This window comes from Plecotus auritus (assembly GCF_963455305.1).
Source record: "Plecotus auritus genome assembly, chromosome: 4".
NCBI lineage: Eukaryota > Metazoa > Chordata > Mammalia > Chiroptera > Vespertilionidae > Plecotus > Plecotus auritus.
Genome location: NC_137775.1, coordinates 152662129 through 152686795, shown reverse-complemented (window position 1 = coordinate 152686795; position 24667 = coordinate 152662129). Strand labels below are relative to the sequence as shown.

The window sequence follows — 24667 nt, the reverse complement described above, 5'->3', positions numbered from 1 at the left end:
GTGAATAGTATGGGCAAAGGAGTGATAAGAGGCCAAAGGACCCAGGACACTGAAACTACTTAGCAGAGTTGTGGAAGATTCTACCCCACCCAAGAGGTGACATGGTAGTGGGCCTTGCGTGACAAGCAGAATTTCACCAGTGTGGGCAGGAGGTAAGGCAGCTGTCACAGAGGCTAAATGGGAGAGGGGGAGGGACAAAATGAGAGAACATTAAAGTGGGGCTCGATGAAAAAGGGCCTTCTATGCCAAGCAAAGGAATTCAAATTTTACATAATCAGGGGCCAGCAAAAATAGTTTAAGTGGGATGATAAAAATATTTGGAAATACTATTAAATACTATTTAATACGGTAGTATTTAAGATGGATTTTATAAGAAACTGGAGGCAGTTATGTTATTGTAAAAGTTGAAGAAACTGATATGAGGAACAAAATTAGAGAAGTGGTGGTGGAAATAGCATGTGGAAATGGTTTTGGAGATGTTTCAGACATTTCACTGATGGAAGTAACAAAACTTGATGAATAATGAATATGCAGAAAAGAATCAGAGGAGACCTGTGACCCAAAACCAGGTGGAAGATGACACCATACAGGTGAAGGAGCAAGTTTAGGAGAGAAAAATGGGGTCAGTTTGGGACTTGAGAACCCTTAAGTGAAGCAGCCACACACAGGGCACTTGGATAAGGTGCTCAAGAGCTGGAGCCAGGGGGTCCTGGAGAGAACAGCTAGAGCCATGTGTGGGACAAGGTCTCCTAGAGAGACCCACTATGTACAGAGAGAGGAAAATCCATGGGACATGCTGACACATGAGTAACAAGTAAGAGAAATTGGGGCCCTAACCAGTTTGGCTCAGTGGCTAGAGCATCGGCTTGGGGACTGAAGGGTCCCAGGTTCAATTCCGGTCCAGGGCACATGCCCGGGATGCGGGCTCTATCCCCAGTGGGGGTGGGGGGTGTGCAGGAGCAGCCGATCAATGATTCTCTCTCACTATTGACATTTCTATCTCTCTCCCTCTACCTTCCTCTCTGAAATCAATAAAAATATTTTTTTTACAAAAAAGAGAGAAATTGGGGAAGATCAGGGGAGGGCAATCCTAGAGGCAAAAGAGAAATGGAAGAGAAGACTGATATGGAAGTCAGAGAGTAGGCTTCAGAACGGCTACAAGGAGAATGACCCATTTTCTGGAGAAAAAGTGGTTGCTCTGCACTGAAATGGGCTGGGGAGGGATTAGGAGAGGAGGGCTGAGAGTGGAGGGGAAGGGGCAGGACCACATGGGCCTGGCGTTGCACAATGCCTAGAGCATCGCACTCAATAATGGTACTATTGTGAAGATCATTGGTGGGAAGTGGCCTTCACCAGCTACTCTCCACAGACCTCCCCATAAGCCTTCCCCACATGCTGCCCCCCATTGTGGGCCACACTGAGAATCCACCCAGTGACACCTCCAGTACCTAGAGCTCCCACTTAAATACAGTCATGTGGTAAGGCCTGGCTTTCCTATTGCTTTTTCAGAAGACAGGGTGCAAAGATGAATGACAATATTTCCACCCTAAAAGAACTCTGTATGTAGGAAATGTTGAAGGAAAACAGTATGCTCATTGTTTACAAAAAAAAATACTCTTCCCTGCTCCCTGGCCAATCTTCCCTGCTCACTGATGCCAGAGCAATTGATTGTCCTAAAGGACTGCCTTTTACACACATTAATAACAACGATGAAGCTTAAATGAGCACCCAAATCTATCTCTGATTGGGCCCCATGCAAATCAATCTTATCTCTTATCTCCCACAATATCCTATTATCTATCAATGCTCTGACCAGTTGGAACACTTGCCATTGTCCTATATTCTCAACTTTACTTTGGACACATGCTGATCCCTTGGCTTGGAAAACCCTTTTCCCAAATCATGTCCACCTACAAGAACCAGATCAAAGGCTGCCTCCTCGGTGAATCCTCCCCCAAGTCCACCAATCAGAAGTAACCTCTCAGTTCTCTGAAGTCAATGACCTTTATACCTCTCTCCTGTGCCTTCTCACTCTCTGTTTTGCAACCTAGTTATCAACGTCCACATACTTCCTCCCCTTTTAGGAATTTAAATACTGGTTATTACCCTGGATTCTAATATAATGCTTTGCAGAGAGAGTGAATAAGTGAATCGATGAATGAATGAAATCTTGCAGTATCTCAAGGTCATCATTCTGACAGCAAATTTCCACTGACCCTCTCAACCTAACCCAGAATTAAGCTTTTTGGTTGTTGTTGTTTAAAATAAATTTCTCCCTATCTGCTTTTTTCTCATCATTTATCTCTTTCTGTCAAGAGTTAAGTGGAAGAAACTGGCTATGTTCCAAAATGTTCCAAGTAATTGTTTCTGGTTAATCAAAGTTTTATTGTTTCTATAAAGTCTTTTCACTCAAATTGTCATATGATCTATGTTGCCAGCACAAATTGAAGTTTAACATGCTAGAGTTGCATCTTTGCCACAGAAATGCCATGTATAAGTGTCCTGGAGACTTCAGCCTACCAGGAACTGTGAAACAAGCTGACATTAGGACTGACTGAGTGGGATTGTGTGACTGCCTTGCTGCGTGGAAAGGGCCACCACTCCATGAGAAACTCTCCAAGCTTCCTTCTATCCTCCTGTCTATACCAAATTCTACCAAATTTACATGTTATATGATTATAGGTCAGCCATTGTTCGATGCCGCGGGGACTACAGAAAAAGAAAAAAAAGATGTGGCATTGTCCCTCCTCTCAAGGAGCTCTCAGTCTCACTAAAGAGATGAACATGCTCACTTGGAACAAATACAAGACAGTACAAACCTGAAAAATGAGTGCGTTTGAGACAAGAGAAGGACTAACAACCCAAAGAGTCCGACAGGGTTCCTTGGAGGAAGCTGTCTTGAGATAACCCCTTGAGAAACCAGTAGGTTTGGTATAAGCAGAGAGGAGGGCAAAGGGTACTATAATTCAAAATGGAAATAGGAGCCCTGGCCAGTTTGGCTCAGTGGAAAGAGTGTCAGCCTGCGGACTGAAGGGTCCCAGGTTCCATTCCGGTCAAGGGCACATGCCTAGGTTGCAGGCTTGGTCCCCAGTGTGGAGCGTGCAGGAGGCAGCCAATCAGTGATTCTCTCTCATCATTGATGTTTCTATCTCTCTCTCTTCTTCTCCCTTCCTCTCTGAAATCAATAAAAATATATTCTTAAAAAAATGGAAATAGGATATTGTGGGAAATAAGTCTGATGCTAAGAATTGAATGATATGACTAGAGCATAGCGTTTCTACCGAGAAGCAGAGGGAGGAGAAGTGAAAGAATTTTGAATGCTTGGAAGAGACAGATATCTGAAAACCAACAGCAATGAGGAGGCATAGAAGATTCTTGAGGATTGAAGTGTTTTAGGGGTGGTAGAAAACATCTCTGGAAAGGGTATTCAATCCTGACTACCCTTTAAAATCACCTGGGGAACTTGTGTTTGAAAAATACCCATAGAGGTCCCTCTCCAGATCAATTAAATGTAATCAGAATGGTGGGGTGGGGTTTGGGGGTGAAGGATGTGCCCCAAGTCAATGTAATGAGCAGCCAGAGTTGAGAATACCTGGTAGATCAGATAAGGAGATAGGCATATTAGATAAAGAGGCTACTATAATCACTTGGGATATTCAGGGATGGGGTAATGAGGTGCTGAAGCAATAAAAGTGAAATACTGGAGAGTTGACAATACCAGAGTCTTGAAAGAAAGAATCAATAAGACTTGGTGACTGGCGTTGTAAAAGGAATAAGAAGTAGGGAGGACTCAGAAATTATCCTCAGGTAAGATCCTGAGTATTTGGGAGATGGCAGAGCCATTGTCAGGAAAAAGAAATAGGAAAAATCAGAAATGAGGCTGTTAACGATTCAGGTGACCTTTCAAGAATTACTGAATTTCTCAGGGTCTTGGTTTTCTCATCTGTAAAATGATAGCATTGGGTTATATGATGTCTTAATTCCTTTCAAGTACTAGTATTGAAAGTGATGTGCGTGAACTAATGTGGGTGGTAAAAAGCCGTTAGGAATTTCAAGATGTGTGTGAACTTTCAAATAGTGATTCACAACAAGCAACTGCATCAGAGTCATGAGTCCATTTATCCTGCAATGTCCATTGCAGGATAAATGGATAAAGAAAATATGATATATACATACAATGGAGTATTAGTCAAACTTTTAAAAGAAAGAACTCCTGTCACCTGCTATAATATAAATGAACCTTGAAGACACTATGCTAAATTAAATAAGCCAGACAGAAAAAGACAAATGCTTCATGATTCCACCTATATGATTATCTAAAGTAATCCATCTTGGAAAAAAAAAAGTAGAATGCTGGTTGCCAGGGGTTGGGAACAATGGGCAAAGAAGAGTTGTCCCATAAGCCTAGGGTTTCGGTTTTGCAAGATAAAAAAGTTCTAGAGATCTGTTACACAACTATAATTCTAATACTGTACTGTATACTTTAAATAGTTAAGACAGTAAATTTTATGTTTTACACCCAAAAAAAAAGACAATGTCACACCGGTGCTCTTTGAGAACCAGCAGCTCTAAAGCTTCAGAATTAAAAGCAAAGAGGACTTCTCCACCTGAGCTTTATTTTGCAAGTTGCTCTGATGTTTAGCTGCCCTCAAGGCCAATAGACAAGAAGTGAGGAGTTTCTACAAGGACCGCTGGGTAGGAGAAAAGCACTCATCATTAGACTGGCATTAGCATCAGTTCTCTCTTGTTACCAGGGTTCTGCATTGCCAGTTTACTTAGCAAAGAAAACGCTTCGCCAGGCTATCTAGTATTGCAAAATATGACACAAAAATCTGGTATTCTTTGTGCCTTTCTGTGACTTTGTTTCTTATGAAAAATTTTGTTGAGTTATTGTGATTTGTGTTTCACAGTTCTTTAGCTACTGGATCAATTAGCAAGCCCTGAGCCCCACGCTAGCCACCTGGGAGACCTTCTCACCCTTTGAGGACAGAGCCATGTCTACTAGCTCAGCTGTGCCATCCTTTGCACCCAGTAGTGCCTTGCACTGGGAGGGAGGGAAGAAGGGAGGGAGAGAGGGAGGGAGGGAGGGAGGGAGGGAGGGAGGAAGGAAGGAAGGAAGGAAGGAAGGGAGATATCAAAGTTAGGTCCTGCCTTCCTGAAGGTTATGATCTGTCTATTAAGAAAAAGAAAACAAGCACTCCTATGACTGAAGGAACTTAAAAATAATTGTGGCATAAGAACATAGTACATGAAGAGGAATGCCAGTAGAGTAAGTTCGTTGGGGAGGGAGACTTTTTAAAGAAAAAATTCCTACCCTTCCAATCTCCAGCATTCCTGTATGAAAATTAAGTTCTTTCAACTAACTGCAGCATTTTTACCTACATTTATATTAACCTGCTCCATTTAAATACACATATATTTATATATAAATAACTGTGTAAAGTGACTGCATTCTAAGAGAGAACCACCATAGTTACCTGGTAGACCTGGCTTCCTCCACTTAAGAGAAGATGCCAAATAAACTCATTTCATAAAAGAAAGTGGTATTGGATCCAGCAGAGTCTGAGGTAGATCTCGTGGGAGTAGAAGTGAACTTGAAAAATCAGAAAGCTAGAACTTACTTTAATACCTCACAGCAAGCTGAAAGTTCAGTTTGGATTGCAGACTAGAATACAACAAAATCCGGTCAATTATTTTCACTTCTATTTCCTCACAAGGAGTAAACAATTTTTAGCTGAAATTTTTGTCTTGGCCTTCTCATCATCCTTCTCCTCTATCTGGTCCTTCCTCAATCCACCCACCCCATTAAATGGATGCTTCTGCTTTGAAACAGAGAAAAGGATACAATGGGGGTCGAGGAGAGAGTCCATGAGAGTCGGGGAAGACAGCCACAAACTTCTGCTCATGCCAGAGACCTGAGGGGAGAAAATACAGGGAAGTGTTGATTATACATATTTCCCCGAATTCCTGGTTAATAAATTCCTCCTGAGATGGAGCACTTAGAGGCCTTAGCCTCACTGGTTAGCCTCTCTAATTAGATACATATTCCTGACAGATACATGGCCTGTCAGTCCTCCCAGTTCCTCACCCCCTAGGGGCCAATCTGACAAGGAAAGGGTAAGGAGGGACAGAGAAGGGACCCCACATCCTGTACTCCACCTAATAGCCTGCTCAGTCAGAAGATGCCACAATCCTGCATACCTCCTATTTGAGGTTCTCTTCACCAGCTGCTCCAAGGGAGTTATTTGAAAGGCTAAGGTTGCCCAGCCTGGGTGGCTCAGTAGTTGAGCATCGACCTTTGAACCAGGAGGTCACATGCCTGGGTTTGTGCTCGATTCCCAGTATGGGACATGCAGGAGGCAGCCAATCAATAATTCTCTCATCATTGATGTTTCTATCTCTCCCTCCCTCTCCCTTCTTCTCTGAAATCAATAAAAATATATTATTTTTTAAAAAGGCTAAGGTTCTGAGAGGAACTCCTAGGACAGAAGTTAAGAAAGGAAGTGCCAAAATCTCAACTTTGGAAATGTACCTGCTGTCATTCTGTGGCTGCATTAGTTCTCATGATGCCCTAACGGGTGCTCTTCTGTTGGATAACTCTCACTGATTTCAACAGACGTACCAGTTATAGAATATCTCAAAGCTGAACTAAAAGAGAAAAGAACTCGTCCACTCTTGAAAATGTAACCATTTTATTTTGAAACCTGCTTTTTTCATTTAACAATATGTTTACTCTAACATCCCCCTTCAATATCTTTCTGTACATTATTTTTATGACTGCTTGGCCCTTGGTTGTATAGATTTATGATTTAACCAATCTCCTTTTGGTACTTCTCTTGTTTTTCTAATTTTTCCACTATTATGAAAAATATTCCAAAAATATTCTTATAGCTATCTCTTCCCATGTATCTTTGATTATTTCCTTAGGATAACTTTGAAAAGTAAAACCACTGGGTCAGATTATTTGCATTCTCACAGGAGGATGGGTGAAACCAGGGGAGTCCTATGTACCCAGCTTTCAGAGCTACCCGGGGGTGATGAAATAAAATCTTTATTAAAGTATCTTTTCCAATAGCTAAGCACTTATGAGCTCTGGCGGAGGCTGGTGATCTAATAAAAAGTGCCTGGAGCTGAGAGTAAATGCTGAGCTGGAAGGCCAGGCTGCCCACATACCCAGCAAGACACCTGAGGCTCTGGGCTCTCCTCTCTGGGGTCCCCACGCCTCTTTAGGGAAATGGTTGAACTACAGGTCCTTCGACCACCCCTCAGGCGCAAGCACAAGACTACTCCCTTCAAATTGGAAGAGAGTAGAGACTAACAATTGCATCCTATTTATGTGTATGTACAGTTTGTTTTACTTTTATTGCGTGTCCCATTTTATTTAGTTTGTTTTTAAACAGCACTAACAGTATTTCTCAAAGAAGCAGAGGGCTGTGTGCAATCTCTTGGGTAGCTTAAACACACTTCCTTGAGAGCTTGGACAATTGTAGGCCTTTTCAGATAACTCAGAAGTTGTCTGCATCTGTGCACTGTATTTCTTTGGGGGAGATCCATCAGTCCAGAGGAGGCCCAAGCCCATGACACCCCTGGCATTACTACGCCTTCTTCCGAAGTGTTCTGGCCAATAAAAGCTTTTCAGGCACTGAGGATGAATGTTGCCAAGGGCAGAACTGACCTAGAACACTCCAAATAGTGACCTACCCACAAAACCAAAAGCAGGCTGATGTTCAAGGTGGTGACTGGCTTCTCACTTCAGAGGTATCACCTACCAAAGCAGGATTTTGAGGCCCATTCCTATTGACTTGAATGTGAAAATGCTTCAATTTGGGGAACCTCCTGAGTTGGTAATCGTTGTAGTAACTAGTGGAGACCATGTTAACTAGTTATAACTCTCCCTGGAAACAAGGCCTTAACCTGTACTAGTAAATGTGTGCCATTTTATTAAGTGCTTATGAGATGGTGTTGTCTGCAGGCAAGCCTCTAAGAATCCCTTAAAGTAGATAAAGGTAGATCAGACCCACAGGAGACCCATCTCCACTTGTAGCTCAGAAATCTAAGACACAAAAGGAGTGTCTGACCTCATTAACTTACAAACCTGGTGTCAAAGCAAGCATTTCCATTTCCTGGCCTTCTTTCCACACATTCAATAATATTCCCAGCTGAACAGCAGTAGCTGTGGAAAATCCTCCCAAGTCATTTCATTGCTATCCAAAGCAGGCTTCCTTTGGCATGTTCAGAAGAACTGTCTTGCCTTGTGTGAGCACCTTAACTGAGCTGAAAATATTCATTCAATCTTCACTTTTACGCCATCCTATTATTTTTAACAAGGTTGACTCAATTTAAAGAACCTATGATGTGGATTAAAAAAAAAGACTAAAGAATCAGAATACTTGTCAATAACATTGGTCTAAAACCATCAGGCAATTTAAATGAGATCCCAAAGGTTCAGAACAGGTTTATAGCTAAGGGTAAAAACTATTCAAAGACAAAATGTATTCTACAAACACAGCTGTAGCACTTAATAAATATGTAATAGCTAAAGAAAAGGAGTTGAGGAAACTTTTTAAAGTGGGAAAAAATGGAAATTTTGGACTTGGATATAAAGAATTTTCTCTATTGTGAAAGATTTAGCGACCTCTTACACAGGTATCATACAGCCTTCATTATCAGTCCCAATGTATAAAATGGTGTTTGAAAGGAGAAATAGGGGTATATTTCATAGGCCAAAAGACCGTAAGATCTTAGAGTGAGTGTCTCATTACCAAGAGCACAAATGTGTGGAAAATTATAGATATAAATTCTGAAGTGCATCGATGTTCAATGAGACCCTGAGTACTTGGAGTTCTCATTTTCTCCTTCTGAACTAAATAAAGACAACATTGAGACATTCCTGCGATGTTTTAAAAGAAGCATTGCATTGATGGTTGTGCTCCGCCAGGTATGTCGTTAGAGGATGTCATCTGGCACCGTCTGGCACACTGTATCCTTGGAACTGATGGATTTTGTTTATCAAGTTCAAATAGATCCCCCCACCCACATCCACCATTTGGGGTGGGAAGGAGGCATTAAAGGCTGTTAGGTACTTTTTACAAGCCGCTAAAACATCATGGAATTGCAATTCTGTCTGCAACCATTTGTTATGGGCCAAAGCCGATTACAGGAGTAAGTACAGAGCCCTCAGCCATGATTTATGGTGAAGGAACAGCCAGAGAAAAATTCAGTCAAGCAGGAATGGCCGAGCAATTCAACCGACATTAGCCAAGGTGTGAGCGCTGAGTAAAATTTTTAGAAGGAAAAGACTTCAGCCATAGGCCTTAGCCCTACATGCCCTGAGCCAGAGATGAATTTAAGTTCCTCTCATTCCTCATCTGTGCACTTGTTTGCAGTTTGCGATGATCATTTCCAGGGAGATGCACTTTACTGATCAGACTGGAAATGTGGTGGTAACTATGAGATTCCATCTCATCTTTTATTTCACAGCATCTCTTTCTCATCATGTCTTCTCCTTTCAATAAAGGCAGTACATCATAAGTTTGAGAGACTGAGAGGAAAGAATAAGTTAAAAATTAAGTTTGAAGCCATTTTTTAAATTTCCCTGGTTTCTTTATATTCACTGGAAATTTCTCAGAATGCCTTAAAACTAAGAACAGAAATTCAATGGAACTACTTACGTTTGAGAACCATCCGTGGGTGGAGGCCCTAGGACAAACCACTCCTTTGACCCAAAAGCAGTGTGGCAAGAAAATTCAGATTACATAAATACGATAGTAATGGGGAAGAAATATTATACAAAGAAAAAAAAAACAGAAGGAAATTCAAACTTTTAATACAGGTGTTTCTTTTTTTCCTGAGTAATGAGAATTAACCCCCAGATAATACACTTTTATATATTATCCAAATCGTCTCTAATATATTATTTTAGTAATCAGGAAACAATGTTTTTAATGAACATGGAGAACAAAGAGGAAGATGAAAGAGTGACTCCAACTGGCACATTTTATCTTGATAATCATACACAGATATATGTATATGTGAGAATATGAATTATATACACAAGGACTTTCAGGCAACTTCTCCGATAGTCACCATTTTCTCCACCCAGGCTTTCTTCCTGAAATGCAATCCTTTAAAGTATAAAGAGCAAAGCAATTACCCCAATTTGCATAGCCTGCATTTAGGAGATATGCCAGTGAAGTCATAATAATAGCCACTTGTTACCCATTTAATCTCAGAGTCTTCATTCCAAAATGTCACCTGGGCAAGGCTTTCTCTGAGTTGATTCACTCTTCGAGCCAACAAAGTTTTTGGTGCAAGGTACACCTTGGCACTTGGAGGAACAGAAATGTGAATAAACCACAGTTGTTATCCACTAGGCAAGGCCGATACACGTCTCTCAATAAGCGAATATCAGCCAGCATGTTCTCAAGAGGAATGGGCAAAGTGCAGCTTTCACTGTGACCTCCTCAAAGACGTATTCAGGAATGTGGTGGCCTCTGAGCTGAGCCTTGAGCAACAAGCTGGCTCTTAGGAGGCAGAGGCCTCGGGGCAAGGCAGTCCTCTGCAGTGTCAGTGACAGTGAGGGCTGGAGAGTTAAGACAAGTACAGCAATTTGACTGGGATGTAAGGTGTGTGCCAGAGGAACAGTGGGAGGGAGGGAAGGCCTACAATTTAGGCCCACAGAGGCAAGACAATAGAGACCATTGGAGCAGTGGGAGGGCGAGAGAGGCTGCAGGTGGAGGAGATTTGACAGCAGGACAGCCATGGCAATGTGGCAGATAAGCAGAAACGGGTCCTCAACCGGGACGCCAATGGAGAGGAAGGCACAGCCGCAGGAGCTGCCCGTTACCTTATTATTGGGAGCAGGGGAGGCTTGGCTCCTGGGTGGCTGTCTGGCAGAGGAAGGAGATGGGGGAGTCAAGATGGCAGAGGGTTTAGGGCAAATGACAAGTTTATCGTGAGGGAATCCAAGAAGGCCCAGCGGCCTTCTAAAAGGACACATGCTGCCGTGCGGAATCTAGGCTGGCGCAATTACAGGCTCACCGGGAGATAATCCCGTGCATTTTCTTCTCCTCAGGCCGTTCCACACCAGAGCTTCTGCAGACAGCTGAGCTAGACAGATATCTAGGAAAGAGGACTCTGCTGCCATTTTAATTCTACCCCATGTTAACAGCCTTCACAGGAGAATGTGTTATTTGTGGATAATCTAAATCATCCTGCTGCAAGCTCTCTTCCTTTCCTATTAAGATGATTCACACAGAGCACCTACCAGGCCCTCCTTCTGTGGTCTTTGTAAGAAAGGCTCATTCTCTGACTAGTCACTATAGCAATGTTTACTTCCTGCCAATGGGGTTTGGTTTGTATATTACATAAAGATTGATCAGCAGTTACCTAGGTATTTATTCAGTGATGCAAAAATGTCTTCAAGCTGCTTTATATTTCCACTACATACTAGTATATTTAATATTTATTGTAAACCAACATGCAATATATGACTTTCAGATTATTCAGCCCATATATGTATTCGATTGGGAAGAACATGTTATTAGCATATTCATGATACCATCTCAAGACTTAATTGGCTTAATTATTAATTATATTAATAAAAACTAATTTTTAAATTATTATCTTTTTTCATTACAGCTTTTCATTTAGTTCTTTCCTGCTTTATAGATAAGGATGGTTGTAGCTGTCATGCCATTGGTCTGGAGCTAATTTTGTTCTTTTTAGAGTGATCCTGAGTTATTTGGTGGGAGAAGTTGATTAAAGGCAACATCCCCAGAGGTCCCTATGTGGCCCTATGACTTGGCTATAGCTCAGCGTGCCAGATGTTTGGGCTCAGATGAAACTATTGGCTTATACTAGTCCATGGTCACAACCGTTAGCCCACAGAAGCCATGTCGAAGGCAATTCAAACTGAGTGGTTAACAGCCTGACCTAGGATGACCCAGGTCATCTCAGCAGCATCCTCATTAGATCTGATACTTGGCGACATTCCTATTTCTGGCCCTTTTAGGTCCCAGAGAATGTGGGTGCCTCCCTTAGTGTTAAGTTCCTAACTCCTCAATTTCTCAACTGTGCTCATCATTCAGGCTCTGTAGATGCAAGGCTGCCAGATCCGGGGCACCAGTTCACAGAGAGGATGCAAAACTGCTGAATGTCCAATGGAGCACATATCCGAACACTGTTATATCAGAACATAGTACAGGATGGCTGCTGGCAGGGATGAGCTAAGGAAGGGGGATGAAGAAGAGGCGCCACATTTCCCAGTTGGATTTTAAATTCCGTGAGATAAGGCGGCAAAGCACCCTGAATATGCCTAAAGGCATGTGCTGCTTGTCTGAAAACAAAACACACAGGGAAAGACAGAACTCCTGTCCACTTCCCAAAAAGCAGAACTCCCAGACCTTGGGGGCTGATAAGGGTGTTGCCATAGTCACCAAACGTTTTATATTACAGGAAAAGCCAGCTTGTTTCAGAGGTAAGCCAGAATACATCAATTACAGAAAAACTGTACAGATGGTCCCAGACTTACAATGGCTTGACTTCAGTTTTTCAGTGGTGCAAAAGAGATACATATTCAGTAGAAGCTGTACTTCGAATTTTGAATTTTGGTCTTTTCCCGGGCTAGCGAAGTCAGTACTCTCTGATGATACCGGGCAGCAGCTGCCACCTCAGCCCCCAGCACGGGAGCGGGAGAGGAAGCAACAGGCACTCTGCGTGCTGTGTTGTAAGCATTTTTATGGATATGGTGTTTTGTTTTGTTGCTTCCCATTATGGCTAGCAAACACCCATCTGTGTTTCTGGCTTCTGGGGAGAAGAGAGGAAGGCAATGACTCTTGAGGTGAAAATATATTGAATTGCATTTTTTACTTCTGATATTTTCAACTTATGAGGTAAGGTTTATCTAGACGTAACCCCATGATAAGTCAAATAGCATCAGTACTTTGATCTAGCCCTGGTTCCAGCCAGGAAAGCTTTTGGGGCAAAAAAAACTTAAGAAATTTTATAAAAATGTAGTAGCCAAGGATGAACTATCTGCATAGCTGCCAAGAGAGCAATTGAGTTTTTCCCTCACATTATTTCCTGTATTAAGGTTAGCAGACAACGGGAAACAGATTGAGAAACAGGCATGTGACAGTACTACAGCTTTTTTCTCTTAAAGAAGAAACCTCAAACTAGTTTGTGTCTTAAGGGATGCTGATCAAAGAAATGGTAAAGCAGGAAGGTCGGTGATCTTGGAAAGTTGAATCATTTCTAACTCATCTATGCTTATTAATTTTAAAACTAAAGCTCATTCAGTCACATCCATGTTCTTTACTAAGAGAAATGCACATAGTTGTAAATAAAATGGGCTCTGATTAAGTGAATCTTCTAACTCGGATGAAAGCAAGGAGAGCTTACCCCATGTGTATGCATAAACATAAAATTGTTGACTGGAACTGAACAGACTCATGAAAATGCCATCGTTATTCAGGTACTTTCTCTCAAAAATGTATTTCTAAGTGATTTTTCTATATTTTCATATCACTCAGTATAAAATTCTATTGAAGTGCTTAACAAATTGTGTCATATTTATTTTTAAGGTGGCCTGCTCGCTTCATTAGAATGTGAGCTCCATAAGGTCAGGAAGAGCATTTTCTTAATCCATTTGATTTTCCCAACGGCTAGCACATTGCTCTGCTTTGGGAATAGGAACAGGCCACTCAATGTTTGATTTAATGAATGGATGGATGAAGAAAGTAAAGAAAGTGAAACCCCCCAACCAAAGATCATTACATAACTGTTGCTGTCCTATGCCCATGTCTCTGCCACTTCGATATGCCCTCAAGTTTCAAAGGGAGACTTCCCAAATGAAATCTCTTGAGTCCTAATTTTTCATCCTCGTTTGCCCTTTAGTCCCACTTCTAGCAAATGATGACTCAGGGGGTCCTTAGAGGGGTCAAATTGACTTTGCCATTGACTCTCTGACTCCATCTCTGAGTGGAAGCCTCTATTTGCCAATCACCTCCCCCCATCATTGAAAAAAAAAGGTTATGTATCTTCACAAGGGCACTAATGCTGTCTTGTTGACCACTGTATCCTGAGTGCCCACCATCTAATAGTCACTCCAAAGGCATTTGTCAAATGAGAAAATGAGTTAGAGATTTCTCAGTCTACTGCCATACCAACCAGTCTTCTATACTGATATGAAAAATAAGCCCTAGCCAGTTTGGCTCAGTGGATAGAGCGTCAGCCTGCAGACTAAAGGGTCCCAGGTTTGATTCTGGTCAAGGGCACATGCCCGGGTTGCGGGCTCGATCCCCAGTAGGGGGCGTGCAGGAGGCAGCTGATCAATGATTCTCTTATCATTGATGTTTCTCTCTCTCTCCCTCTCCCTTCCTCTCTGAAATCAATAAAAATATATTTTTTTAAAAAATAATAATAGTAAGATAGGAATAAAAAGCTATACTAAGCTCTGCACTGACATTGAGGGGTTCACTAGTGTTCAACAAAAAGTGACTCTGGAGTCTGAGGACGCCATTGTGTGTGGCTCTTACGCCCCTGTCATTCTGTCCCTGGAATGGCTGTGGTAAGAACCAACCTGTCTTCCTTGTGGCTATGTTGGAAGAAAAAGTCTCTTCTCTAGCTCTACACACACACACGCACACACGCACGCGCACACACGCACACGCACACGCGCACACACACACGCACACGCACACCTCCTATTTAAAGCAGTAATATGTCCACTTAGAAATAATTCATGACAATCTTATAAAGAAAAAGAACGCCTTGGGAACTCTGAAACCTGACAGGGGTACATTAATAGTGCCGTAAATTTTGGTGGGAGAAATCACATTATTTTAATGAATGTTTCTCATAAAATAATGGAATAAAGATGTCCTCCTTACAATAGAAGTACAAGTTGTGACACAAATTACCCCCTTTTTCCCATCTCCCTTTAATCAAGCTACCCTGGGAAGATGAAAGAGTAAAGAGAATGAGCTTAAACTTGAAAGAGATAAGATGTATACCTGAGTAATTGACCTGAGCCATTCATTGTCATTATTCCTTTTGCATTTGCTTTAGGCTAGAGTTTGGCAAAAATCAAACTTAGTACAAGTAATAGTTATAAGTAAGGTACATCAGTTCTCAGTTTTAAGGTTTTGAGACTGGAACTTAAGGTTTATAATTATTTCCCCTCAGTATGTTATAGATTTCTGTATCCCACAGAAAAGCATTGTCAAAAATAAAGCACAAGACTTCACCCTTTTCTAAACAAACAAGGTGAAAAAGTGACCCTGAAGACATTGGCTACACATCCATTAAAATGCCTTTGATTGGCTTCATTTCATTCAAGACAGAAGAAGGTGCTGAGACCTCCTCTAGGACTCTCTGAACCCAGACCCCTAATCCAGCTTTGTCAGTTATTTTGAGTAGGTACAAACAGAGATTTTGACCAATCCTTTTAACCCTGAGGTCAAAAGAGCAGCAGTACTTCTAAAAGTGAATCAAAAACTTAAGTTTCCAATGCAACTTTCTCTTAACCTTCAAGGCCGATATGAAGCCCCAGATTACAAACTCCCCACACAGACAGTTCACCTGCCACACACAGAAACAATAGGACCCATCCAGCTCATCTGTGGGCTATCCAAAGACTTTTATATCAATTTCGGTCCCTAAAATGTAGCTCCCGCAAAAAACAAAAAAAAAAAACAAAAAACCTCCTACTGCTTTAAAGAGTTCTTGTCAAGTAATACAGGTATACTTGTATATTGTCTTTAATTACTCCATCCAAGGCAACTTTGTGAAGATGTCAAGGGAAGTACTAGTAGTTATGAAAACTGAGGCCCAGCAGTTAAAATGGTTTGTCCAGGGTCACACAGCTAGTAAGCAATATGAACCCATCTCATTAATGAGCTCACTCAAACCTCAAAGCAACTCCATGAAGTAGGTACTACAATTACTCTCATTTTGCTAATAAGAAACCCAAGGCTTAGAGAGTGCTGGTGGCCTTTATCAGGGAGGATGATCAGAGACTGGAACCAGGGCAACCTGACTCTGCAGCCCAGATATTTAAAACCTGTGTTTTGCACCCCGGAGAAGTTCATGCCCTCTCCATCCGCCTAACACCTTCCAGAAGAGTCCCAAAGTTCAACAGACTCTCAGCCGTTATGGAGAACACTGTCTTACAAGGCAGGAGCCCGCCCCTGCTGGCTCAGGGCCTAGAACGACTGCCAGAACAGGAAAGAGCTGCCATTTTAACCCTATAAATCTACCGTGGCATTTCTCTCTGGATAATTTATCAAAGCACGTAAATGCAGCCAAAGAACGCACTCCTCAGCCACTGGGAACCTGAACAAAGGCCCAGGACCCTGACTATTTGGGGTCAAGAGCAAGACTCTTCAAAGACTTTAAGAGAGGAGCAAAGGATAAAGAAAGGGTAAATAAAGCTACTGATCTGAGATCAGAAGTAGCTATTTCAGACCCATGCCTCCTCTACTTACAGATGCTTGGAGTGTGCATTTTAATGGAGCATCCTTCAGCCTTTAAAGGGAGAAGCTCTGCCTGCACAGGCCTTTCCTTCTGACCGGCCCTGTGTCTGTGGGAAGGCCTCCCGGTACCATTCATTCCTCCAGCTAAGCCTCTTCACCCCGGTAGCAGCCTGGCCGCTAGTAGGGTTCTGTGAGGTGTTTTTGTTTTGTTTTTGGCAGGAGGACTTGTTTATGAACTATTAAGAAGGCCCATTAAATGAACTATTCAGAGGGACAGCAGGGCGTGGAGGCCGGTAGCTTCTAACCTCAGCCTACCCACTGCCATTCAAAATGCTGAGTTTCCATGTTGGCTGGAGCCCTACTGAGCAGCTTTGCAGCACCCTGGCCAGAGGCAGCAAAGCTCGCGGCCTCCAGAGCTTCCTCGGACGATTCTCATCCGGCCAACTCTGTATCTCAGTTTGAAAGTGCCCCTCCGGGGTTTTGTGTTTGGTTGTGGAAATGCTCCTAGGCCGGGCGGCCTGGTCAGCGCTAAGGCAGAGCATCCTTCCAGCCTAGGCTGCAGTCGCAGGTGCACACGGGCTCGAAGTGAAGGTTGGCGGTGGGTTTTTCTTTCCACCGGGAGCTCCCATTAACGCTCCAGGCTGGTCTCTGGTGCTAAAACACAAGAAGCCTGCGTTATGTTTCCGTCTTCCCCCAACCGGCACACCGTGAGCACTCAGCGAGGCGGCGGGTGGAGGGATCTAACTCGGCACCGGAGCGCAAGGAGCATCCTTCCGGCCGCCCGCCCGCCTCCACTGGGCACAGAGGCGGCCGCAGGCGGCTGTCCTGGAATTAGCCAGTCTCTTTAGACCGAACGTCCTCTCCAAGGATTCGCGCTGTCCCACCAGCCTCTTAGCAGTTAAAGCTTTTATTTCCGTTCACACCAGCCATCATCCCCGAGTCCAGCCCAGCCATACGGAGCAGAGAGGATGTAACCATCGGCAAACCTACAGAGAGCCTGGACTTCTCAGGTGGAGCTAACCTTCCCGTCACCGCGGCCTCCGAGGCAGCGAGTCTTCTCCCTGCCTGCGCTGGGGGTCGCCTGCCACGGGACCCGAGGCCCCGTTAGAGGGGAGGTGCATCCACCGCTGAGACCGACGGCCCTGCGTCTGCTGGGAGTGCAGGCTGAGGAGGAGGCCCTCATTCCCCGTCTAAGGACCGCCAACCGAACCGGCCCAGGGAAGTTGAGGAAGGGGTGGGATGGGGCCAGGGGACGAGCCGGGTGGGGGGTACAGGAACTCAGCGAGGAGGAGGCCGCGGCGCGCCAGGGAGCCGCCAGGGGGCGCTCTTCCCCTCTCCGGCCCCTGCCAGCGTTTCCCCTCCTGCTCTCTGGTGGGGAGAGGATGGAAAAGACCTAGCAGTACGCTCTAACCCCTTCCTGCTCGCAAGGTGACCCAGAAGAAGTCGCTTACCCTCCGGCACTTTCCTTTGGAAAATCCAGCTCCCACCTACAAGCTCCAGAGGGGTGCCCCATGCGCACCAACGGGATGTTTCGGGAATAGCTGGCAAAGTAGCCCATTTGCACGGATTATTATTATTATTAGGAATAATGATTTCCCTGCACAAGTCTAACGTCTGTGTTAGAACGGTTGTACATGTGCTGGGAGCTGCCCCCTGAATGACTCTACCCACACATTAATGTGAGGGTTAATCTCCCAAAGTGCAGAACAGTATTAGCAGGTCCATGTGAGATTCACTTCTCAAAACCTCAGATTTAGAAGGCAAACCTCAGGTGCAGCTACGCGGTCGGGCCCCCTCCGCCCAGCCCAGCGTAAGGCTGAAGAATTAGCAGCGACTTAATTATTCAGGTCTGTGGACTTCAAGGCTGAGCCAGAATGAAGGAAGTCTATTGCCCTGGAAGAACCCCCCACATTTTTCAAGCAATTTCTCCAGTTCATTTGTTTTAAACACCTTTGAATTCCTCTGGCATAATCACCTTACCCTTTGTCAACACAAAGTGATTGTTTAAACGGCTCAATCAGATTGTGCCATGGGCAACTATTTCCATTTATTATGATTTATTGCCTGTTTAGTACCCATGTTCCAGACATTCAACAGAAGAGAAAGCTTCAAAGATGGTTTTTCTTTCCGCTCTGAAGGCCGACAGAATAAAAACAACCTGCTTAGAGTACAGGAGAGATTGTCCTCACTGATGAGGATCAGTTCCTGAGGACTGATTTGGGGAAGGAGGTTTAATTTTCCAGTTGAAAAAGAACAAGACTTTCTCATTGCCATTGATCCTCCTATTGACCTGGAGCACTGATTACATTGATTAAAGAGAGAGGGGATGCCCGTTTTTTCACCAGGCCAGGAAGAGATTTGTCATGGATAAACCAAAGTCATGTAATCCTATTGAAGGCAGGAATCTGGTAATAGTCTTTGATCCCCAGCACTGGCCCAGGCTGGCAGCTTTAGGCGCTGAATAAATGCTTATTCAATCGATTAATTCAAAATGTGAGAGAGTAGACCACTTATTTTACCCATCACTAATCACATCTGCAACGGAGGGAATGGCGGTTTCCTGTAACTCCGCTCTGTAGGAGAGAGCCCTCGTCATTTTCATTCTTCCCTCAGGGTGTTAGGAGCGAGGTGTCAACAGGATAAACAGGCTCCTTGTTGTTCTTTATAACAATAGCTAACTACCTTTTTTTTAAGTTCTATAGTATGTAGTAACTATTAGAATTATTTGAAAAGCTAAAAAGCACTCTCTACTAACATCATTGAGATACCCTCTCTCCAGTCATACCTGAGGTAGACGAGGGGTAGGTAGTGACTCTCCTGTCCTGAATGAAATTCTGAAAGGGTGGGTTCGTGGTGTTAACTTTCCAGCAATGAGTAATGCTTGGTTAAAACGCCCACCAACTTAACTAACCAGCAGCTTTCTTTAGGTTTTAAAAACAAAAATTGACCTGTGAAGCACAGATTTTCTTATTCTCCCTGGAACTAGTCACATCAGTGTACTGCAGAGCAGTTCTTTCCGCAGCCTCAGTAAACTGCCCCCTAGAGTTCACAAAATGATCTCACAGGCCACATTGTGAGTCTTTTAGAGCCATTTCTCCAATTGGGGAACTTGTTAAAATGCTAATCGGACTCAGTGGGCCCAGGGTGGCCCATGGATAACAATATAAATGGCCAGGTTTTACGAATTCATACAAATTTTTTCTCTACAAATTTTGCATTGTGTATAATAAACTTAATGTTTTTCATAAAATCTAAGAGTTTTATAACATCCAGTGATGTCACATATTGATACAGACAGATACATACAGGGATGCATATATTTCAGATATACCAGGTCTCTCCACACTTCTCTAAATTATTAAGGTTGGCTGCAGTTCCACTTTCTTTTATTTTTTATTAATATATTTTATTTATTTTTTTTACAGAGAGGAAGGGAAAGGGATAGAGAGTTAGAAACATCAATGAGAGAGAAACATGAATCAGCTGCCTCCTGCACTCCCCCTACTGGGGATGTGCCCGCAACCAAGGTACATGTCCTTGACTGGGATCGAACCTAGGACCTTTCAGTCCACAGGCCGACGCTCTATCCACTGAGCCAAACCGGTTAGGGCTGCAGCTCCACTTTCAAGAAAGGAGAATGCGAGATCTCTGACTGACCTATTTGTTCTTCTTTCTACTTTCTACGATATTTATTGAACACTTAGAATGTGCCCGGCACTGTGTTAGAGACTGAAGTTGCAACAGTGAACCAGACAGATCACAGCCCCTGTCTCAAAGAATTTATATTCTAGGAAGAGAGACACAAATAAATGGTAAATGTTATGAAAGAAGCAAAGGAGCTGAAATAGAAAATAATCACTTAGGACAAGCTGGTGAGAGAGGCCACTCTGAAGAGACGACACTGGACCTGCAGGGTCTACTTATGTGAAGCGACAAGGGGCCAAGTGTTTAGGCTACAAATGTGCGCAGGCCCAGGAACCAGTTCCTGCTTCTTTGGCAAGTATGTGTTGAGCAGAAGGGAGCCTGCCGCACACGTCTGGCCCTCAGATCTGAGTCTGCATCACTGCCAGCAATTCACAAGGCCCCCTCTGCACTCAGCTGCCAATATCCGCTCCCCTTGCTGGCCTCTGGCTCCCTGCCTGTCCACGGCCCCTCACCTCGACCGTGGACTGGCACTTGGCAGGGCCCGCTGACATGTTAGGGTTTTCCTACCAGTGCACAGACCTGTAAAAATCAAGGCTCCCAGAGACCACCATCCACAGTGATAGCCAGATAGTTTCAGATCTTTCTTCCCGGTTCAGTTTTATTTATGAAGAAGTGACGCCAATAAAATGCCCTATCTTTTGCTAAAATGAAAGTAAACCTGCATGAAATCAGCCATTATGTGTAAATCCTAATGCTACAGAAATGGATACCAGTCAGTTTGTTCCTAGGAAGGTCTGAGACTTTGTTTGCAGAAATAAAAATGCATAGGCAGCCTTTATGCAAACCCAGCCAAAACTCTCCTTTCTAAAGGCACCCAGCAGGTGTGACTCAGCAACCCAGGAACCCAGAGGTCAGCGGTTCAACTCCTGGTCAGGCCACATGCCTGGGTTACAGGCTCGATCCCCAGTGGTAGGACATGCGAGAGGAAGCCCATCAATGATGTTTCTCTCTAATCCATGTTTCTCTCTCTCTACCCCTCTCCCTTCTCTCTCTAAGAATTAGTAAAAACATGTAAAAAATAAAGTAAGACAAACGCACAACCTCCGCCTCCCCCCATTGCCCACCCCAGACCACCTCTGTCTTCAGCTGGTTCCTGTCATTCCCACTCCACTCCTCCCCCAACACACACACCTTGGGAACTACAGCACGAACTCGGATGAGGGCTCCGATGGTTTCAAACAGGGTCATTATTTGTTCTTTATTATCAAAGCAGGGAGATGCAGGAGGCTGTCACAACCCCATGGGTAAGAAGTACGGTTTCCCAGCATCCTCAGCTGCCTGCTGGGGAAAATGAATGCAGTAACCGGGACTGCGCAACTGGAGCTAAGAGCACAGTAGCCCCAGAGCCCTACGTTCAGAGAGTGGCCGGGGTCCCAGCGGGGCCACAGGCTGCGTATGCTCAGGCTTGTGTTGGCTACAGCTCTGCTTGCCTGTAGGACAGCTCTTTGAGCTCGATACCTCGTGGGCTCTGGTCCCTTCTCAGGTGGACTGTCCAGGCAGGGGACTCACCAGGATGCATTACTATCCATCCTTCTATCTACCTCATAAGTTTGTTGTGAAATTTAAATGACAGAATATGTGCACAACATTTAGCATAAATAGTGTCTAGCAAATGTTAGCTGTTTTTACTATTACAATTATGATTTACAAATACCTACTATATGTGAAAAACTATTAGATTTTTTTTAACTTTCAGAAGACTTTGGGTAATTTTAATTTTCATAACAGATGTCTGAAGATATTATATCACTTAGGCTCAGAGAAATCGAGTAATTGGCCCAAAGCCACACAGCGGTTCAGTAGTCAAGCTAGGATTTAAATCTGCACTGCCTGAATCCTAGATTTCAGTTGTCTTTCCCATCTCTCGTGTTCCTGAATGCTGGTGTTACAGTTAGGCTCAGGCCCTCCAGCAGTTCTCCCACACCTGCAGAATGGGCTCCACAGTGTCCACAGGCCTCTGCATGTCCTACCAGTGAAGAAACTCGTCATCCCTTCATGTGCTGTCGCTCTACTCCCCACATTCTGCTTCAGCCGTGGCCACGTATTTGGAGTCCCCTCAAATACTCTGCACAGAGTACAGAACTTGAACAAATGAATGAGTATGTGAATATATGAATGCAAGGAAGTTAGATTGGGGTGTATAAAAGTGAAAGATTTGGGGGTTTTGTCTTTTCAAGGCAGGCAAGAGCTGCACATGATTCAAGGCAGAAGAGAGACAGAGAAGCAACCACTTGAAAGAAAGGCTAATTATTGAAGAAATAGATAATAATGCTGCTGGTAATACAATTATAATCAGTCTCATTTTAGCTTAAAGACCATTTTCTTAGGGAGGCCTCTCTGAATCCCTAAAAGAGGTTAACTCCTCATTAAATGCTTCTGTAGCACCCTTTCCTTTCTCTCACTGTCCTGATGACACATCCCATGGGAAATCACTCATTCTATATTTACCACATGGAACAAGCTCCACAAATCGTCTTGTTTATGCTGGATTCCCAGCAGTTAACACAGTGTCTGACACAGCGTAAATGCTTAATAAATATTAAATATTAATTAACCACAAGATTAATAGCATTTCTCTGTCCTAAGAGTGACTGTGTTTCTGCTTGCTAATACCAATAAGATAAAAAGAAATTTCATTTCTTGATAATGAATTAAGAAACATGACACTCTGGTTTGAAGCAATACACACTGAATGAGTTTTAGTTCAAGTGTAATTTCTTCGTTAAGATCAGTGAATTGTCTGGCCACCATGGCTCAATGGTTGAGCATTGGTCTATGAACCAGGAGGTCACAGTTCGATTCCTGGTCAGGGCACATGCCCGGTTACAGGCTCCATCCCCAGTAGGGGGCATGCAGGAGGCAGCCAATTGATGGTTCTTATCATTTATGTTTCTACCTTTCCCTCCCTTTCTTTCTGAAATCAATAAAAAAAAATTTTTAATCAGTCTGTAAGATAAGGAGAAGGAGTCACTCTTTTTACTCTCCTGCTTAAAAATGCCCCATTGTCTTTAGGGTGAAGTTCTCACTCCTTAGTTGGCAGCCAGGGTTCTCTCCAACCTGCTTCCCCAGCCTTCTCTTCCATCACCACTCCAGGCAACCCCTGCCATCCCACAACCCACCGAGCACTTGCTGACCCAACTTCCTAGAATAATCTTCCCTACTTTCTGCATCTAAAGAACTCTTATTTTCCCTTCAAACTCAAACTAAGACCTTCCCTAAGTCCCCAATACAGAACAATCTACACCCCACAGCACTCTGTACTTGCCACTAAAAGTCTAGAAATCTGAAATCATCCTATATAATAAAAAGCTAATATGCAAATAGGCCAGACAGAGGAACAACAGATAATACTGCTGCTGGTAATAAAATTATAATCAGTCTCATTTTAGTTTAAAGACCATTTTAGCTTAAAGACAAGTCACTATGACAGGCACTGACCACCAGGGGGCAGACACTCAATGCAGGAGCTGCCCCTGGCGGTCAGTGTGCTCCCACAGGGGGAGTGCCGCTCAGCCAGAAGCCGGGCTCATGGCTGGTGAGCGCAGCGGCGGTGGTGGGAGCCTCCTGCCTCTGTGGTAGCACTAAGTATGTCCGACTGACAGCTCTCGAGGGCTCCCAGACTGCGAGAGGGCATAGGCTGGGCTGAGGGAAACCCCTACGTGCACAAATTGTGTGCACCAGGTCTCAAGTACACTAATAAGTTCCTTGTAGGTACTAGTTGTTTCTTCATCTTTACATCTCTAGTGCCTAGCAAAGGTCAGTACATTTTCTTATCAGTAAATATAAAAGAAAACCTTGGATCTTTCTTGATTATTCTCTTTCCCTCGCACCCTATATGCATCCATCAACAGGTCCAATGTAGTCTGTCAGAAATATATCCTGAATCCAGCCCCTCTCACCACCTCCACCATGACGTCCCCAGTCCAAGCCACCAGATGTCTTGCCCGGATGATCACAATAGCCTCTTGGCTGGTTTTCTTGATTCCAACTGCAGTCCCTCCTGTGCAAGGCAGCATGTCGGCCCTTTAAAACAGCATCCAGCCCGGCCAGGTAGCTCAGTTGGTTGGAGTGTCGTCTCATCCCCCAGAAAGGTTAAAGGTTCTATTCCCATTCAGGGTACATACTGAGATTGCAGGTTCATTCCCCAGTCGGGGTGCCTGCAGTAGGCAACTGATCGACGTTTCTCTCTGTCTCTTCCTTCCTCTCTCTCTAAAAATCAATAAACATATCCAGGAGGTGACAGCCACCCTGGAGGGGAAGAGGAAGGAGAAGGCCAAGATTGATTCCAGGAAGAAAGAACAGCTCTTGAGGCTATAGAAACAGGCCAAAAAGAACATGGAAAAAAGTGACCAATACACAGTCAAGGCCAGGACTGAGCACAGTAAAGACTGGGTACTCCTCATGCTTGGCTTGGCCTGCCCTCCCTCCATCACCACCTGGGATGTGGGGACCCAAGCACAGCCATCCAAGTGCTGCAGGCAGCCTGG

General features: G+C 43.8%; 1 protein-coding gene across 11 annotated transcripts in view; it reads left to right on the top strand.

Annotated features, from left to right (window-relative positions):
* The window catches only part of MAGI2 (membrane associated guanylate kinase, WW and PDZ domain containing 2), a 1233836-nt gene that overhangs the window by 1187310 nt on the left and 21859 nt on the right, over positions 1-24667 (top strand). The window contains exon 24 of one of the 11 annotated variants that reach the window (XM_080663642.1): positions 5834-5961. The exons of the other annotated variants lie outside the window; for them this stretch is intronic. Coding sequence (XP_080519768.1) covers positions 5834-5872 — 39 coding nt within the window. The 3' untranslated portion in view covers positions 5873-5961. Of the gene's footprint in view, positions 1-5833; positions 5962-24667 lie in introns of those variants that run through there. 11 annotated transcript variants of the gene reach the window in all.